This window comes from Tupaia chinensis, unplaced genomic scaffold (genome assembly GCF_000334495.1).
Source record: "Tupaia chinensis unplaced genomic scaffold, TupChi_1.0 Scaffold000311_2, whole genome shotgun sequence".
NCBI lineage: Eukaryota > Metazoa > Chordata > Mammalia > Scandentia > Tupaiidae > Tupaia > Tupaia belangeri.
In genome coordinates, this window is record NW_006159803.1 from 2,812,180 (window position 1) to 2,832,629 (window position 20,450).

The 20,450-nt window shown below is 43.4% G+C and overlaps 1 protein-coding gene across 1 annotated transcript in view; it reads left to right on the forward strand.

Annotated features, from left to right (window-relative positions):
- Positions 1 to 6: 6 nt before the first annotated feature.
- ACAT1 (acetyl-CoA acetyltransferase 1) overlaps positions 7 to 20,450 on the forward strand; it is a 38,052-nt gene continuing 17,608 nt past the window's right edge. Inside the window, exon 1 of the mRNA XM_006150954.2 lies at positions 7 to 170. Within this exon, the coding sequence (XP_006151016.1) occupies positions 102 to 170 (69 nt within the window). The 5' untranslated portion in view covers positions 7 to 101. The remainder of the gene's footprint in view (positions 171 to 20,450) is intronic.

Below are 20,450 nucleotides of genomic sequence, written 5' to 3' on the forward strand. Positions count from 1 at the left end.
GAGGCGTCACTCCAGGTTGAGGGGTCTGCAGTCGCGGGACGTCGCAGGGCGTGTTCTTGGCTGTGTCCGACCTTGACGCTGCTGCTCTGTGCTAAGCGACCATGTCCATGGCGGCACTTCTGCGAGGCGGTGCCCGGGGCTGCGGCCCCCTCGGTCGGATGTTGTTGCAGGTGAGAGGGGCTCGTCGTCCGCCTGGGGTTTCAGCCTCAGGCCTTAGCGCGTTCGCGGGCTGGAGAGCTTCCTGCGGGCGCGCCCAGGCCTCAGATGTAGGCCGAGAGCCGCCTACTGCCTGTCGCCCAGAAAGCTTAATTTCTTCGACTGCGCGCGATTCTGTCCAGGATCTCCGCGTACTTTTGTGTCTTTGCTATTTCTGGCATATATTTGGGCAGGCAGGAGGCCAGGGAATGGCTTTTGCCCGGTGCAACGTGGTCAGCTGGAGAAGTAACGCCTCTGCAGGCCCATAAAACTGTTCCTGAGACTTCCTTTAAGATACGTATGTGAGCTTTATCTCAAGAGAGTTTCCTTTCTTTTTTGTAATAATCACCGGGCTTACAAGGGTTGAGGCGCTATGTGATCATAAAACGATAGAAAGATGTCCTTCTCTAGGGCAAGTTAAATCTTGTCAGGGGTATGTGAATGGCTACTCAGACAATACAAGAAATAAACTATACTTGAGTAAAGGTTACATATGGAGGGCGTCCAGACTGGTGTCTGTCTCTGGCTGTCCTTTGTAGGGAACACAATAGTGACACAGCCTTGACCGACCCCCCCTCCCCCCATATGTGGAAGAATGGGTCTGGTACCCCAGACTTGGTGTCTGCCGAATTCCCAGCACTAGGTAGAGAACTTCAGGGTGTGATGGGTGAAGTTTGGGTGTTTTCTTTTGGTTGGGGTAATAAGCTTGGAAATTCTTTTTTATTTATTTTTATTTTTTTAATTTGCTTTAGGGTGTGTGCCCTCCCTGGAGACAGGGAAAGTGAGAAAGCACTTGCTGTAGGGCAGGAGGAGGGATGGCCATGCCGCAGTCCCTTCTCCATTCTCCTCTTGGATTTTGAGCCCCGAGCCTGGTGTGTTTTTCAATCCTCGAGGCCTGGAACAGGAACTACCCAGTCAGCCCTGTGAAATCTAGCTTCCTTAACCACCATGCCACCTGCTTTGAAATTCTTACAACATAATAGTTTGGATTTGGTTCAAGTCACTGGAGACAATTGGCATTATTTATCTTGATCAGGGATTATGGAGAGTTAAGAGTGGGAAGAAAACTGGTGTAGAATCACATAACTAGAAGTGAGGTGCTGGCAGTGGGAATTTAAAATAGGAGCAGCATTATGTGAGAGATTGTGAAAGAAGAAATGTAGGACTGACAATTATGCAGTGTGGGTGGGAAGTCAAAGGAAAAGGAAGTCTAAAGCAATGAGATAACAGAAAAGTCAGAAATTATAGGTTTCTGGGAAAGATGACTTCTCGGTCAGCCTATTTGTTAGTTTCGCTGTTAGGTAACTCCAGGAATCACGAAAATGTAATTAGATTGATTGGCTTGGGTTTCAACCAGTGTTAGCTAGTTGAATTCGGTGAACCAGATACTCTAGATACCTTGAAAGAAAGTAAGTGCAGCTTTTTCTTAATGTAAGTTTTTTTTTTTTTTTCTTTTTTGGGGGGAGAGCTTTTTGCTATAGGGTATGTGCGCTCGCCAGACAGAGAGAGACATAGAGACAGAGAGAAATCACCCTCCAGGGGGGATGGCCACGCTCCAGTCAGCCATGCCGCAATCCCTTCTCCTCCATTCTCCTCTCGGGATCTCGGGAACGGACGCATAGGCGCCTGGCGTGAGTTTTAAGCCACTGGGTCCGGGACGTGAACCGTGGTCGACTACGTGGGAGTCCAGAGACATAGCCATTATGCTAACTGCTGGTTCCCATTAATTTAAGGTTTAAGAATTTACAATCAAACACAAGTGTTTCTCAGGAAGAAAATGAACCTGTAAGTTATACAGCATATGACACATGGCATTCATTTTATTTAATGCGGAATAAGTTATATTGGCTGTTGCTTGAATTATCATTACTGATCCATGAAAATTTGTTTTAGCAGGCTTTGCAGTTTTCTGTGCCATTTCGTGGAATGAAATCTGACCTCTCACCCACTACATTGGCTCTTTCCCCTTTGCCTTTAAATGCACATGAGTCTCCCTTACAGTCAACAAACCTTTATGTACTTTATTGGAGCTCATTTCTACCCTAGCTCTAATCACTTTTCTGGTCAAAGGAGTAGCCTCTACTAATCACCTCCCATGTATACCACATCCATTCTTTTAACCCTCTGCAGTTAAATTTTTTCACCATTCAACTGAAAAATACCAGTGGTTTTCTTTTTTATCCCCCTCTTTAACTTTTCAGCTTTTTATTTAAAAGATAAGTCATTACTCGGCCAAAATGACCTTTAAAAGCTATGATCTGGGACCAGCAGTAAGCGTAATGGCTATGTCGCTGGACTCCCAAGTAGTCAACCGTGGTTCGCATCCCAGACCCGGTGGCTTAAACTCACGCCGGGCGCGTGTGCATGCGTGCCCAAGATCCTGAGAAGAGAATGGAGGAGAAGGGATTGTGGCGTGGCCATCCCCTCTGGGGGGTGATTTCTCGCTTTGTGTCTCTCTGTCTCTGTCTGTCTGGCGAGCACACGCGCCCTATAGCAAAAACCTCTCCAAAAAAAAAAAAAAGCTATGATCTATAATAAAGAAATGGTTTTATTTTAAAAGGAAATACTTTTACTTACTTTGCAAGTTAATGATTGAATTTTGCCTGAACAGTGATATGAAAGCACAAATGATATAAATAGTGTGTTTCAATCTTGAAAGATGTTATTTTATTCCTTAAAGCAGCTTTTATGGACACATTCTGATTAATACTGTATACTTCTATTGGATGACGATATGTTGTTGAAATATGTGAACATAATAGACTGTGTGTGTGTAGACTGTGCACACAAAATGAAACCAAACTGTACTAGGGGCATTTGGGAAGTTACTCTTCATGGAATAAATGAACAATACCTTTATTTAAATCCATCTAAAACAAAACTCTGATTTACAGTACAGGGCTTAGTTTGGATTATTGAATTTTTTTTTTTTTCTGTCCTTATAAAAAATTTGCACTGGGACCAGCAGATGGTGTAGCGGTTACGTCGCAGGACTCCCACATGGTAGACTGTGATTCAAGTACCAGACCTTTTAGCTTGAAAATCACACTGGGTGCACAGATGCATGCTTGCCTAAGATCTCAGGAGGAGAATGGAGAAGGGATTGTGATGTGACCATCCCTCCTGGGGGGGGGGTGACTTCCCACTTTCCCTCTCACTGTGTCTATTTCTCTCTCTGGTGAGTGCACATGCCCTAAGGCTAGAAAAACCTCTAAAAAATTTAATTTAATCATTGCACATTTTTAAAAAAGAATTATTTTAATTAACTTTATTTATTTATTTTTTAATTTGACCAGAGAGGAACAGAGCAAGAGAGAGAGAAAGAGAGGGAAAGTGAGAAAGCAAGCCTCCACATCTGGGACTTGAACCGTGATCGGCCATGTGGGAGTCCAGCGCCCTTAACCACCATGCCATCTGCTGGCCCCTAAAATAATTATTTTATTTAAATTTTATTCATTATCATTATTTGTTTTTTAAATTTGACCAGAAAGAGGGAAAGTAAGAAAGCAAGCCACCACCAGATCTGGGACTCAGACTGTTATGGGCCATGTGTAAGTCAAGTGCCTTATCACCATGCCTCCTGCTGGCCTTCATTGTACATTCTTACAGTGTACATTGCCATGTTAATACTCTTAATATGGCAATTAAATTTCAGTGTGAGTTTTGGAGGGGGACAAGCATTTAAGCTATAGTACTTAGAATCCCATTTTGCTGATTTCATGATGTGGTTAGATGAAATTCTGTTTTTCAGAGTTGCTAGTGCCAGATTTTGTTCGTGTTTATCTAGCTTCTATTGCCATCTCTGGTATAGAAGCACTAAAATCATTCTGTTCTTTGAACTCAGTCTAGTGGAGAGACAATTCCCTATAAAATTCCTTATTCTGGGAATGATCAGAGCGTGTGTGGGACCAGCAGATGGCATTAATGGTTACATCGCTGGACTCCTACATTGTCAACCATGGTTCAAGTCCTGGACTGGGTGGCTTAAAACTGATGCCAGGCACGTGTGTGTGCGTGCCCAAAACATCCCAAGGAGCATGGAGGAGAAGGGATTGTGGCATGGCTATTCCCACTGGGGGGTGGGGGGGTGGTGATTTCTTGCTTTCTGTGTGTCTGTGTCTCCAGCACGTGCATGAGCCCTATAGTTAAAAGGCCTCTTCCCCCTGCCCCCCCCCCAAAAAAAAAAATCACATGGGAGCTAAAGTCTCCAGAGTTTCAGAGTTGTTGGTGTGGCTGAGTTGTCCTTTAAATATGATTGTTTCCTGTTAATAAAATTTAAATTACTGTGTTCATTCAGCGCTTTGTTTTGTTTTTTTTAAGAGATTTTTGCTATAGGGCACTTGAGCTTGCTGGAGAGACAGACAGAAAATGAGAATTCACCCCTCAGAGGGATGGCCACACCACAATCCCTTCACCTCCATTCTCTATGTGCCTTGTGTGAGTTTTAAGTCCCGGGTTCGGGACTTGTACTGTGGTCAACTCTGTAAGAGGCTAGTGTCTTAACCATTAACACCATCTACTGGTCTGCCAGAGACAGAAAGGGGGTGGGAGGGAGTGGCTAGGAAGAGGAGAGAAATAGAAAGTAACCCCCAGTGGGGCCTGGTCTAGTCTCAATCCCTTGTCTCTCCATCTTGTCAGGATTTGAGGCATGTACGCACACATGCCCCATGCATTTTTCAGTCTACCAGGGCCATCTGGGATCTGGCTCCCTTACCCACTGGGCTCTAGGGCTGGCCCATTTAGCACGTATGGTTACACATTCTGTTCAATGTTTTGATCATATCGTAGTTTTGTCTCTCATTCCTCAAGTATTTAAGGAGCACTGAGGCTCTATGCTAGGTGACAGGGATGCAGAGTGAACAGGACAGCCATTCTCCTCAAGAAGTTTGTGTTATGTTGGGGTGTAGGGGTGGATAATAAAACTGAACCACATACTTACAAAGAAAAAGAGGTGCTTTGATGGAAATAAAGATGTAAATATAAAAGAATAAAAAACAGAGATCAACTTTAAATAGAGTGGTGAGGGAGGACCACTCTGGGGATGTGTGATTTGAGCTGGCATGAATAAAAATGAGCCAGCCATGGAGATCTGGGGAAGACTTCCTGGCACAGATACACTGCAGATATCCTGAGGGTGGAGAAAGTTCAGAAGACCGGAAAGTAGTGTGGCTGTCACACAGTGAGTGATGTGAGGGGCGATTCCCCAAATGCACGGGCCAGGCCATGCATTTCTGCCAGGTTGGGGCATGCTAGGGTGGAGGCAGCTCGACAAGGAAGGAGGCCTTTGCCTCCAATCTATGTAAGGATGTTGAATGTCATTGGCTGGTTCTGGAAGGCAGGTGTAGATAAGTGCTGTGAGGACAGGTTCGTGAATGAGAGGGACTGGGGCTACCGCTAGGCTGAACCCAAATAAGATGAGGTGAATTCCTGCCTGCGACAAGAAACCTGGACAGCTGCCCTCCAGGCAGCGCTGGACACTCCTCCCAAACACCAAGTCAGGCAGTGAAGGATGGAGCCAACATGGTCATGTAGGTGCTCATCTCTTATAAAGTTAATCATACAGAAAAGGCAGTTCAGGGGCTAGCAGTTGGTGTGGTGGTTGAGGCACTGGACTCCCACGTGGCCATCCACAGTTTGAGTCCCAGACCTGGTGGCTTGCTTTCTTCCTTTCTCTCTCTCGCTCACTCTCTCCCTCTCTTCTCTCTCTTGCTCTCTCTGGCCAGCACACATGCTTTATAGCAAGTTAAATAATAATAAATAACATTAAATCTTTAAAAAAGAAAAGGCAATTCAGTTTCTGGACAAGAATGGTGTAGATTGCTTAATGAAGTTATTTATAAAGCCTCTGAGAACCCCTCTGACAGGGCAGTGCTGTGTGACTGCAGTGGCATAAAAGCTGCTTGCTGCCAGAGGAGTAGGGTCCACTGTGTGTGTCTTGACTGCAACAAAAACTGTGTAGTCCAGTGGGAACTGTTTGTGTGCCTGGGTGTGGGCTCGATGGTTCAAAGATCAGCACATCGAAATGCCACTGCTGTCTGTGGGTAGTATCTGCTTTCAGCTTTGCCTTCTTGCCTTTTTTATAATCTGTAATGGAGAAAATTACATCAGTTTTGCTTTAATGAACATTGGCATGGGGCTGTCCTGTGACCTCGTGGTTGAAGGCTCGGGATCTCACATGGCTGACCACGTGGTTGGACTCCTAGATGCTGTAGTTTGAGAAACACACCTCCAGGTGTGTATACAAGTATGTCTGACGTACCAGCAGGATAAGAAATGGAGCAGAGGGGGTTAGCAGGTGGCATGGTGGTTAAGGCACTGGATCCCACATGACTGAATGTGTGGTTTGAGTCCTGGATTCGGCAGCTTGAGAATTCATGCCGTGTGTGTGTGTGTGTGTGTGTGTGTGTGTGTGTGTGTGTGTGTGTGCATAGCCAAAATCCTGAGAAGAATGGAGAAGGGATTATGGCATGGCCAGATCCCTAGGGGGTGATTTCTCGCTTTTTTACTTCTCCCCCTTTATGTCTCTGGTGAGCACACATGCATGATAGCAAACCTCCCCCCCCAAAAAAAAGGGGGAGAAGAGGGAATTGTGTCAGTGGGGGGTACTTTCTGCCTCTGTCGCTTTCTGGTGAGTGGCTTTCTTTATATTTTATAATTATTTGTGTAATTATAATTATTTTAAAATTTGCTATTGGGTATGTGCTTACCAGAGAGAGAGAAGGAGAGAGAGAAAGCAAGCTGCCAGTTCTGGGACTTGAACCACAGATGGCCATGTGGGAGTCCGCGCCTTAACCACCTTGCCATTTGTTGGCTCTTCTGGTGAGTGTTAATGCCCTCTCTTATAAACAACAACAAAAAATGGGACCAGCAGGTGTCATGGTGGTTAAGCTGCTAGACACTCCCATATGGCTGACCACAGTTCAAGCCCTGGACCTGGTGGCTTGCTTTCTCATTCCCCTGCTCCTGCACCAGTCTCTCTCTGGTCAAATTAAAATAAATGAATGAATAAAATTAAATAAATCTTTAAAAAAAATAAACAAACCAAACCAACAAATAAAAGAAAATAAAATTGAGGGACCAGCAGATGGCGTAATGGCTACATTGCTGGACTTCCATGTAGTGGACTGCAGCTTGAGTTTTGGACCCGGTGGCTTAAACTCAAGCCGGGCACATGTGTGTGCGCGTGCACATGCGTGTGTGCCCACGTGCCTGTCCGAGATCCTGAGAGGAGAATGGAGGAGAAGCATTCCTCCTAGGGATTGATTTCTTGCTTTCTGTCTCTCTGTCTGTCTTTTTGGCGAGTGCACGTGCCCTATAACAAAAACCCTCCCCCCCCCCAAAAAAAAGAAAATTGAGATGTTGAGATGTTAATAGAGGAAATTTTGTTTCAACAGGAAGGTTTCATCTTTTTCAGGGCCATTTTAATGATGTATATACCAGTCTATATATTATAGTTTACATTCGAGTTTAATTGTGCATTTTTAACCCCCATTGGCTTTTTATAAAAATTAATTTTTTTAACTATTATAATGCTAAAAGGTCTTATCAGAATTTGAGGCTGGTTTCCTAATTCATTGCTAGTCAGGGAGTGATCTTATAAAAGAAAAATGAGACTAGCAGCTAATAACATTACGAACAGTGGTATTAGGGACCATACTTCCCTATTTAAGCAAAGTGTGTTTCTAGACCAAGTGATGGAGGAATAGCTTCTCCAGGTTCCAGCTGTATCCCTGCTTGCCTCCAGGTTACTTATGCTGTGAGTTTATGTGCTGCTTTGTCTCAGCATCCAAAAATTATGGTCTCTCAATTTCCTTGTTCTTACCTGGATCCAGAGCAAAAAGTCTTGCTCTATACAAGTGTGTCTTGAGAACTATCAGAACCTCAGACCAGCCTGTATTGTGATGGTTAAGGCAGCTAGGTCTCACATGGCTGACCACATGCATCAAGTCTCAGACCAAGAGGCTTGAAAAACATGCCGGGCATGTGTGTGTTCATGCTCAAAATTCTGAAAGGAGAATGGAGAAGGGAAAGGGTGCTTTCTCATTCTGTGAACATATGTGTCCCTAGCAAATTAAAAATCGGAGCCCAGGGGCCAGCAGGTGGCATGGTGGTTAAGCCAGGGTCGCTAAAGTCTCCAGAGTTTCAGAGTGGTTGGTGTGGCTGAGTTGTCCTTTAAATATGATTGTTTCCTGTTAATAAAATTTAAATTACTGTGTTCATTCAGCGCTTTGTTTTGTTTTTTTTAAGAGATTTTTGCTATAGGGCACTTGAGCTTGCTGGAGAGACAGACAGAAAATGAGAATTCACCCCTCAGAGGGATGGCCACACCACAATCCCTTCACCTCCATTCTCTATGTGCCTTGTGTGAGTTTTAAGTCCCGGGTTCGGGACTTGTACTGTGGTCAACTCTGTAAGAGGCTAGTGTCTTAACCATTAACACCATCTACTGGTCTGCCAGAGACAGAAAGGGGGTGGGAGGGAGTGGCTAGGAAGAGGAGAGAAATAGAAAGTAACCCCCAGTGGGGCCTGGTCTAGTCTCAATCCCTTGTCTCTCCATCTTGTCAGGATTTGAGGCATGTACGCACACATGCCCCATGCATTTTTCAGTCTACCAGGGCCATCTGGGATCTGGCTCCCTTACCCACTGGGCTCTAGGGCTGGCCCATTTAGCACGTATGGTTACACATTCTGTTCAATGTTTTGATCATATCGTAGTTTTGTCTCTCATTCCTCAAGTATTTAAGGAGCACTGAGGCTCTATGCTAGGTGACAGGGATGCAGAGTGAACAGGACAGCCATTCTCCTCAAGAAGTTTGTGTTATGTTGGGGTGTAGGGGTGGATAATAAAACTGAACCACATACTTACAAAGAAAAAGAGGTGCTTTGATGGAAATAAAGATGTAAATATAAAAGAATAAAAAACAGAGATCAACTTTAAATAGAGTGGTGAGGGAGGACCACTCTGGGGATGTGTGATTTGAGCTGGCATGAATAAAAATGAGCCAGCCATGGAGATCTGGGGAAGACTTCCTGGCACAGATACACTGCAGATATCCTGAGGGTGGAGAAAGTTCAGAAGACCGGAAAGTAGTGTGGCTGTCACACAGTGAGTGATGTGAGGGGCGATTCCCCAAATGCACGGGCCAGGCCATGCATTTCTGCCAGGTTGGGGCATGCTAGGGTGGAGGCAGCTCGACAAGGAAGGAGGCCTTTGCCTCCAATCTATGTAAGGATGTTGAATGTCATTGGCTGGTTCTGGAAGGCAGGTGTAGATAAGTGCTGTGAGGACAGGTTCGTGAATGAGAGGGACTGGGGCTACCGCTAGGCTGAACCCAAATAAGATGAGGTGAATTCCTGCCTGCGACAAGAAACCTGGACAGCTGCCCTCCAGGCAGCGCTGGACACTCCTCCCAAACACCAAGTCAGGCAGTGAAGGATGGAGCCAACATGGTCATGTAGGTGCTCATCTCTTATAAAGTTAATCATACAGAAAAGGCAGTTCAGGGGCTAGCAGTTGGTGTGGTGGTTGAGGCACTGGACTCCCACGTGGCCATCCACAGTTTGAGTCCCAGACCTGGTGGCTTGCTTTCTTCCTTTCTCTCTCTCGCTCACTCTCTCCCTCTCTTCTCTCTCTTGCTCTCTCTGGCCAGCACACATGCTTTATAGCAAGTTAAATAATAATAAATAACATTAAATCTTTAAAAAAGAAAAGGCAATTCAGTTTCTGGACAAGAATGGTGTAGATTGCTTAATGAAGTTTAAAGCAAAGCCTCTGAGAACCCCTCTGACAGGGCAGTGCTGTGTGACTGCAGTGGCATAAAAGCTCTGCCAGAGGAGAGGAGTAGGGTCCACTGTGTGTGTCTTGACTGCAACAAAAACTGTGTAGTCCAGTGGGAACTGTTTGTGTGCCTGGGTGTGGGCTCGATGGTTCAAAGATCAGCACATCGAAATGCCACTGCTGTCTGTGGGTAGTATCTGCTTTCAGCTTTGCCTTCTTGCCTTTTTTATAATCTGTAATGGAGAAAATTACATCAGTTTTGCTTTAATGAACATTGGCATGGGGCTGTCCTGTGACCTCGTGGTTGAAGGCTCGGGATCTCACATGGCTGACCACGTGGTTGGACTCCTAGATGCTGTAGTTTGAGAAACACACCTCCAGGTGTGTATACAAGTATGTCTGACGTACCAGCAGGATAAGAAATGGAGCAGAGGGGGTTAGCAGGTGGCATGGTGGTTAAGGCACTGGATCCCACATGACTGAATGTGTGGTTTGAGTCCTGGATTCGGCAGCTTGAGAATTCATGCCGTGTGTGTGTGTGTGTGTGTGTGTGTGTGTGTGTGTGTGTGTGTGTGCATAGCCAAAATCCTGAGAAGAATGGAGAAGGGATTATGGCATGGCCAGATCCCTAGGGGGTGATTTCTCGCTTTTTTACTTCTCCCCCTTTATGTCTCTGGTGAGCACACATGCATGATAGCAAACCTCCCCCCCCAAAAAAAAGGGGGAGAAGAGGGAATTGTGTCAGTGGGGGGTACTTTCTGCCTCTGTCGCTTTCTGGTGAGTGGCTTTCTTTATATTTTATAATTATTTGTGTAATTATAATTATTTTAAAATTTGCTATTGGGTATGTGCTTACCAGAGAGAGAGAAGGAGAGAGAGAAAGCAAGCTGCCAGTTCTGGGACTTGAACCACAGATGGCCATGTGGGAGTCCGCGCCTTAACCACCTTGCCATTTGTTGGCTCTTCTGGTGAGTGTTAATGCCCTCTCTTATAAACAACAACAAAAAATGGGACCAGCAGGTGTCATGGTGGTTAAGCTGCTAGACACTCCCATATGGCTGACCACAGTTCAAGCCCTGGACCTGGTGGCTTGCTTTCTCATTCCCCTGCTCCTGCACCAGTCTCTCTCTGGTCAAATTAAAATAAATGAATGAATAAAATTAAATAAATCTTTAAAAAAAATAAACAAACCAAACCAACAAATAAAAGAAAATAAAATTGAGGGACCAGCAGATGGCGTAATGGCTACATTGCTGGACTTCCATGTAGTGGACTGCAGCTTGAGTTTTGGACCCGGTGGCTTAAACTCAAGCCGGGCACGTGTGTGTGCGCGTGCACATGCGTGTGTGCCCACGTGCCTGTCCGAGATCCTGAGAGGAGAATGGAGGAGAAGCATTCCTCCTAGGGATTGATTTCTTGCTTTCTGTCTCTCTGTCTGTCTTTTTGGCGAGTGCACGTGCCCTATAACAAAAACCCTCCCCCCCCCAAAAAAAAGAAAATTGAGATGTTGAGATGTTAATAGAGGAAATTTTGTTTCAACAGGAAGGTTTCATCTTTTTCAGGGCCATTTTAATGATGTATATACCAGTCTATATATTATAGTTTACATTCGAGTTTAATTGTGCATTTTTAACCCCCATTGGCTTTTTATAAAAATTAATTTTTTTAACTATTATAATGCTAAAAGGTCTTATCAGAATTTGAGGCTGGTTTCCTAATTCATTGCTAGTCAGGGAGTGATCTTATAAAAGAAAAATGAGACTAGCAGCTAATAACATTACGAACAGTGGTATTAGGGACCATACTTCCCTATTTAAGCAAAGTGTGTTTCTAGACCAAGTGATGGAGGAATAGCTTCTCCAGGTTCCAGCTGTATCCCTGCTTGCCTCCAGGTTACTTATGCTGTGAGTTTATATGCTGCTTTGTCTCAGCATCCAAAAATTATGGTCTCTCAATTTCCTTGTTCTTACCTGGATCCAGAGCAAAAAGTCTTGCTCTATACAAGTGTGTCTTGAGAACTATCAGAACCTCAGACCAGCCTGTATTGTGATGGTTAAGGCAGCTAGGTCTCACATGGCTGACCACATGCATCAAGTCTCAGACCAAGAGGCTTGAAAAACATGCCGGGCATGTGTGTGTTCATGCTCAAAATTCTGAAAGGAGAATGGAGAAGGGAAAGGGTGCTTTCTCATTCTGTGAACATATGTGTCCCTAGCAAATTAAAAATCGGAGCCCAGGGGCCAGCAGGTGGCATGGTGGTTAAGCCAGTGGATCTCACATGGCTGACCATGGTTTGATTCTGAGACCTGGGGATTTGAAAATCACACCTGGTATGTATGTGTGCATACCCAAAACTCCAGGAATATAATAGAGGAAAAGGGAATGTGTGTGGCCATCCCCTCTGGGAGGTGATTTCTCACCTTCCCTCTCTTTGTCTCTCTCCAGCAAGCACATACACCCTATGGCAAAAACCCATTTTAAAAATCAGAGCTTGTTTGGTATAAATATAAAACTTTTGTTCTACCCACCCTATAGCAAAAATCTCTCTCTCAAAAAAAAAAAAATTACACAGTAGCTCCAAAACAAACCACTTGATCTCACATGACCAAAAGGGAAATCAACCTGTGTTTAGAATTAACACAATTTTGACACCAGTTTCATAATCACTGAATTATGGGAAAACTGATTGTGAAATTCTCTAAACTACTTGCCAGTTTTTTTCTTCGTTTGTTTTTTAGTTTTGCTATGGGGTAACTGTACTTATGGGGTGGTGGGGTGGTGAGAAAGTATGCCCAGGGCGTGTGCCCATGCTGCAATCCGTTCATTCTCTGCCCTGGATTTTGGCATGCATGCACGCACACTTGGCGTGTTTATCAAGCCACTGGGTCTGGGGCTGGGACTGGAACCATGCAGTTGGCCATATTGGATCCAGCTGCCTTAAGTACGCCAATATCTAATGGTCCAAACCGTTTGTTTTTGATATCCTCTTTTTGTTTTATCTTGTAAAAATGATAAACTTGAGAGAATAAAGTGTCAGTGTTGAATTAGAAAAATAAAAAAAAAAAGGGTGATGTGTACTTGGAAAGAAAATCAGGAGCCAGACATGCCTTCATACCTTGTAAGAAAAGGCAAAGAATTTGAATATCCTTCCACAAGCAGTGGAAAGCCACCAAAGGATTTAAAGCAGGGGAGCAATGTGATCTGATTTACAATTTAAACACTAGTTAGACTACAGAGAGGTGATTGAAGGAAGCAGGAAACTAAGTAGAAAACTATTGGGTCATCAGAAAGTCATGATGCATTTTTATGTAGAAAGCCAGAAGATACACGTCATGACTTTTCCTACCCAATATTAACAGGAGCCAGAGATTTTAATAGAAACAATAGAATAAAGTCCAGTGGAAGAATTTTGGTATATTTTGGATTCAGTATTGACTGTATCTGTGATAGAGTATCTGGATTTTGGGGATTGAGATCAAAGGAAAGATGCAGGGTGATTTTGGCTCGAACACTTGAGATGGAGAATACTGGGAGGAAACTGGAGTGCTAGAGGTGAGAATTGAGAGCTCTGATTTGCCGATTCTGCTGAAGTTATCCAGGTAGCACTTGGGCAAATGGTGAGTTGGGAGATCAGAGTTAGAGAGAATTTTGGAAATTATCAGCACGTAAATGCTATTTAAAGCCATGGGACTAAATATGAATTAAAAGGGGCCTGGGGCAAAGCCATGGGCAGTCTATCACATAGACATTGGAAAGGGATGGAGAAATAGTAAGGAGACTAGAAAATTCTACCTGGTGAGAGAGAAGCCAAGAAAAGGGAGGGTTTCCCATAATGGTTTGTAATGGTTTATATTATGTCTTTTTTTTTTTTTGATACAGGGCGCATGCACTCGCGAGACAGAGAGAGACAGAGACAGAAAGCGAGAAATCACTCTCCAGGGGAGATGGCCATACTGCATTCCCTTCTCCATTCTCCTCTTGGGATCCTGGGCACGCACGCAAACGTGCCCAGCGTGATTTTCTTTTTTTTTTTTTTTTAAGAGGTTTTTGCTACAGGATGCGTGTGCTCGCCAGAGAGACATAGAGACAGAAAGCAAGAAATCACCCCCCGGGGGGATGGTCACGCCGCAATCCTTTCTCCTCCATTCTCCTCTCAGGACCTTGGGCACGCATGCACATGCTCCTGGTGTGAGTTTTAAAAGCCACCAGGTCCGGGACGCGAACCATGGTTGACTATGTGGGAGTACAGTGACATAGCCATTACGCTAACTGCTGTCCCCCCCACCCCCAGCGTGAGTTTTAAGCCACCAGATCCAGGACGCGAACTGCGGTTGACTACATGGGAGTCCAGCGATACAGCCATTACGCCAACTGCTGGTCCCTCATTTCATTTTCACAATAACCTGTGGAAAACGTTTTACTTTTCAATATTTTATATTTGTTAGTGTATGCACTTACCAGAGAGGCAGAAGGAGAGAGAGAAAGCACCTCTCAATGTGGTGTAGTCATTTTGCAGTCCCTTCTCTTTTTCTTTATCCTGTTGACATTTGGGGCGTGCATACCTGCTGGTATGTTTTTTAAGCCTTCAAGGCTGGGATTCAGACCGCAGTTGTCAAGTGAGATCTGGATCCCTTAACCACAAGTTCATGGGGCTGGCCTGAATTTTTAAATTTTTTAAAAGTTTTTGCTTCCATGAATTAGAGTTACCCATATGGCTCTTTAAAGAAAAAAAATAATAAAAAAAAAATTGTCGGTGGACATATGCGCTTGTCAGAGACAGACAGAGAGAGGCAAAAAAACATCCCTTAATGGGGTGTAGTCATGCTGCAGTCAATCCCGTTTCCTTCATTTCTCCATCATACTGGGATTTGGGGCACACATGCACACCCATCTGGCATACTTTTCAAGCCACTGAGACTGGAAACTGCTCAGCATTGTGGTCAGCATGTTTAGGTCAACTTGGGGTTTGAATCTGGCTACACCAATGTGGCAGGGCCTTCATGGAGGGTATCTGAGAAAACCAAGGTAATGTAAGTCTAGTAACTTGCTCAAGAATACTCAGCTTGGACTGCATAGTAGCATGGTGGTAACGCAACTGGATCAATGTGGAAAAGGCCCTAAGTTCATGACCCTGGACTTCCTTGAACATACTAGACACTTACACTCATATAAGTGGCTATAACACAGGCTGGTGAGACTAAGGGTAGATGGTGAAAGGAGGACCATGTTGGGGGGTGCCTGTTTGAGGAAATAAACTGAGGAAAACAGAAACTCAGTTTGTGAGCCCAAGCGCCTAACTACTCTGCGTATTTTCTAAATATGAATGGTGAGGAACCAGCAGGTAGCGTAGAGGTTAAGGTGCTGGATCCCACATGGCCAAATATATGGTACAAGTCCTGGACCTAGCAGTTTAAAAAACACATTGGGCACTTTTATGTATGCATGGCCAAAATCCCAAGGGGAGACTGGAGAAGGGATTGCAGCATTATCATTCCCTCCTAAGGTGATCTCTCACTTTTTCTCTTTTTTGTCTCTGATGAGTGCACACGTCCTATAGCAAACCAAAACAACAGAACAGTCCAGTGTTGTTGAGTTAGGTGAGATGACTATAGTGCAGTGGTTGATGGATTTTTCCCACATACACATTGTTGACTTGCTCATAGCCAATGGTGGTTGATTGGAAGAGATGAAAGCCAGATCTCAGTGGGAAGGGAACTAAGAGGTGGGGTGAAACTCGGAATGTAGGTCAAAGGACACACATTTGTTTGTTTTCAGTACTTTTTCAGGTGGGAGGAATAGAGGCTGTTAAATCTGCTCATGGAATAACCCAAAAGGAGAGTGATAAATGATGTAAGGGAGAAAAGAAGCATAACTGAGGATGTGCCATCTTTGAAAGGCACCTAGACATGGGATCTAGAGCATGGTAGAAGAGAGCCCAGGGAACCATCAGTTCTGCTACATCAGGAACTTAAGAGAAGTGGCCTAGTAAGCCAGGGACAGCATCCCACTTGAAACTTGCTAAATAGGGGAATTTTGGAAAGATAAACTAGGCAACTTGTGGACATCCAAGCATAGGAAATAAAACATGCTGGGCCTGCTAGAACCCCAACTAGAAACTACTAACCAAGGACCCTTTATCTTTTGTAGGATGCTGTGGTCTCTCTCTCCTCCTTGCTGAGTATGTATTCCAGCCCTTTGCTTCTCTGCTTACTCATGGCTTTTCTGTTTGCTCAAACTTCTTTTTTTTTTTTTCATGACATTGACTGGTCAAAGTGATGGCTAGCTCTAGCTCTTAGTGAGTTTTTATTGCCGTTTTTTATGTTTATCTCTTCTAGGAGAGAAAGACACAGGCAGAGAGGCAGGCATCCCCAACAAGGTCGTCTTCACACTGTTGTCCACCCTGTTTCAGCCTCCTGGGATCACAGGCATATGTGCGCTCAGTGTGCTCTGGGACTTGAATCCAAGACCACCTTTGTATGGGTCCAGTTGCATTACTACTCCCCTCCACCCCTGCTGTGGTTCGCCAGTTCCAGTGCCCACCACTGTCAAGCTGATCCAGCTGTTGGGGTGCCATTTTGGGTCAGTCCATTTTGTTCTTGGTCCCATTGCATCTGGCCAGGAGTAGGAGGGGAGTACTCGTCACTATTTAGGGTCACCCCTTCGAGATCCTTTTAAGAAAGGAGTGTGGTTGAAGAGGCAGTAACTGGCATGTTGGTTACTCACTGTAAACTTTTTATTCACAGCTGGATCACAGATAATATGCTAGCATCCTTTATGATAAGTGGGCTATATACTCAACAGCCAAATCATACGGTATGTGAAGGACGTGCTTGTTTTGTGCAGGTCGAACTGAGTACATCGATCGAGCAGATGGACTTGTGTTTTGGTTTTAGGCATAAATGGGTGTGCTGGCCTGGCCACGTACTATGCACTGTCTACTTGAATGGATACATGAAGCCAAGGAAAGTAAAAACAAATATAGACTTTTCTAGAATCAGGACATGGTTTGAAGAAGCACAAATATTGACAGAGATGGCAGAGACATAGATTTTATTTCAAGGTCTGAACAAATACAGGTTAATCTGATAGCACGAGTAGTATGTTGGTGATCTCTATCATGTTAACATGAAGTTTAAACAAAATGTTTGCAGAACTCCTGCCTGAAGGATGTCAGTGGAGTGCCAGATGTGGAGACCATTGCTCAAAACCGGAGAATTCCCTGATTACCACATCACTCTGTAGTTCTTACTAAATCTTGTGTTAGGAATATGGACAGGGAACTTGAAGATTTCTCTGCCAGATTATAGCATGCTCAAGTACAGATCATAAATTCCCTCTAATTTCTTCTCTAAGGTAAGTGATCCACACACACTTGTTGAACAAGTGAAGGATCAAATGCCTGCCTGTTTCTTAGTCGTCTCCACCACACAGGGCCTATAAAAAGGCTCTTCAGAATAGGGTCTGCACTGAACGTAAGAATAGTTTTTAAGTCAAATCAGAACTAGATTATTTCTATTTTCTATTTTGAATTTGCTATAGGATTACATGTGCTTGCCAGAGACTGGGAAAGTGAGAAAGCATCCTTGTCATGGGGGAATGGACCCTCCACAAATCATTCTCAGGCATTCTCCTGGTGTTTTTCAAACCTCTGGGTCTGGGACTTAAACCAAGTGGTCAGCTATGTGGGATCCAGCTGCCTTAACCACCATGCCATCTGCTGGCCCCATTAGGTCTCCTTATAGAAGTTGTTGACATGAAGTTTCCACATCAAAGTGACTGACTTCATCATGTTAACAGTGAAGAAAAGATTCCTTTAGTAACAGACTCTGTTCTTCCATTACCTAGGAAAACATTCTCTCTTTAAACTGCTATTGGCATATATCTCTTCCCATCCAAGCACTTCATAAAAATCAGTCTGGGGGGACCAGCAGTTGGTGTAATGGCTACGTCACTGGACTTCTATGTAGTAAACTGCAGTTCAAGTCCTGGACCCGGTGGCTTAAACTCATGCTGGGTGTACATGTGTGTGTGCCCAAGATCCTCAGAGGAGAATAGAGGAGAAAGGATTATGGCGTGGCTATCCCGCCTGGGGGGTGATTTCTTTCTTTCTCTTTGTCTCACTCTGTCTTTCTGGTGAGCACACATGCCCTATAGCAAAAACTTCTCCAATAAAAAAAAAAAAAGCTATTTTAAAGCTGAGGTGTGTCCTGGCATGTTCAGAGAAGCTATGCTTTAGGCTCCATCTCCTAGATGGAGCCTTTTCTTTCACTTGCTAATTCTAGAAACCATTTTAAAGGTGAGGTGTGTCCTGGCATGTTCATTTTCCATGTGTAAAAAATTTTTCTTCCTCTTTTTTGGAAGTATTTTTCTATTTTTTTTGGCTTATTTTATTTTAATTTTTTTATCCTTACTTTGCCATTCTAAGCTTCACTCTCCACACATTGAATGCCTAGATAGGCCTAGAGGCATAGTAGCCAAGCATCTGAATACTTTTAAAATCACTGAAATCCTCACCTCTTATTGAACCGCCTGCTTTAATGAAGAAATTTCTTTTTATAAATCTGAACTACTAATCTTTCTGGGGACACCACATTGCAAAGCTCAGTGGAGGATGGATTATTTTGTCACAGAATGACCAGAAACAACCGCAGATGCTCAAGAAACATGAGAAAATATCTCTCCCCTAAGGGAAGAGAACAACCCCTCATCATCCACAGACAGTACAGTAGAACTCATGGAAATGTCTGATAGAGAATTCAGAATATTCATAATGACAAAACTAAATGAGATGCAAGACCTAAGAGATAACGAACTCCAGAAGATGCAGGAGAAGAGATAATGAGTTTCAGGAGGTGTTGAAGTTCTTCCATGACCTGAAAGAGGAAATGCACACTGTAAAAAATCAAACGGTGCTAGTAGAGATGAAGGATGCCATTCAGGAAATAAAAAAACCTCCCTCGAAAGTATTAAAAGCAGATTAGTTCATGCAGAAAATCTAATCTCGGATGTTGAAGGCAAAACCTCTGATCTAGAAAAAACAACAACAGAAAATAACCCCCCAAAATGAGAATACTATACGAGAAATACTAGACACCATTAAGCGCCCAAACATCCGGATAATCGGTATCCCAGAAGGTGAGGAAACTAATAAGGGCATTGATAATCTATTCCACGAAATCTTGGAAGAAAACTTTCCAAATCTAGAGAGGCATGCAAATATCCAGACCCAAGAAATACAAAGGACCCCTAATAGAACTGATCCAAGATGATCTTCTCCAAGGCACATCATAGCCAGACTGGCCAAATCTACAAAAACAAGACACTAAAATTGGCAAGAGAGAATCGTCAGATTACTTATAAAGGTTATCCAATCAGGTTAACCTCAGACCTCTCATCAGAAACAATGCAAGCTAGGAAAGAATAGGAAAATACATTCAGATTGTTAAGTGAAAAACAGTTACAACCAAGAATACTATACCCAGCAAGATTATCTTTCATATGGAAAGAAAGGATAAAAACATTCTCAGATAAACAAGACTTGAAAGAGTTTTCCAGTAGCAGACCCACTCTTCAAGAAGTTCTGAAAGGAGTGCTCTACCAGGAAAACTAAAGACACATACAGAAATAAGCGAACAAAAGGCAACCAAAAAAATTAACAATTTAATGCTAGGGACAAGAAATATCAATAATAACGTCGAATGTTAACTTCCAGGATTTAAATGGAAAGATTGGACCATAGTAACACTGCATATTCAACAGAAGAGTATTTGAACATAAGACTGAATCACGAAATAGAATTTTATGACTTTAAAACATTACTGATTTCTTTTTTTACTATGCCTTGTTTTCCCAATTTAAACAGTTTACTTTCTTTGGAGTTGTTGATAGTTTCAGCAATTTGTTAAAATATTTTTGTTTGTTTCTTTAAATAGAACCATAAACTTTTCTTCCTTCCTGACCCCTCTTGAATTAGAAAAACTTAGGAGTATTCTTATTTTTTGGCAGAAGGGTTATATGCATGAATTCTGTAATGCTTGTTGCATTGAATCAGAAATTGGAAATACTCATTATTAGACAGAGCTTTGACTGGAATGTCATACCTGAAGATTAACTTGTGTGCTGGGCATTTGCTTTTCAACAATTTGAGTAGTCGACATGTAAATATTTTCTCAAAAATTTTTAAAACCATACTGTCTCTGTTGTTAGAGTCACAAACAAAATTATACAAAAGTATAAGAAATATTTTGAACGTTATCTTTAAAATTCAGTAGTTTGAAATTTTGAAAGTTGTTAACTGTCAAGAACTATGGAGTATGGGACCAGAATTTAGCATAATGGCTGTGTTGCTGGACTCCCATACAGTCGACCGCAGTTCGAGTCCCAGACCTGGTGGCTTAAACTCATGCCAGGCACGTGCCCAAGATCCTGAGGGGAGAATGGAGAAGGGATTGTGGTGTGGCTATCCCCCCTGGGGGGT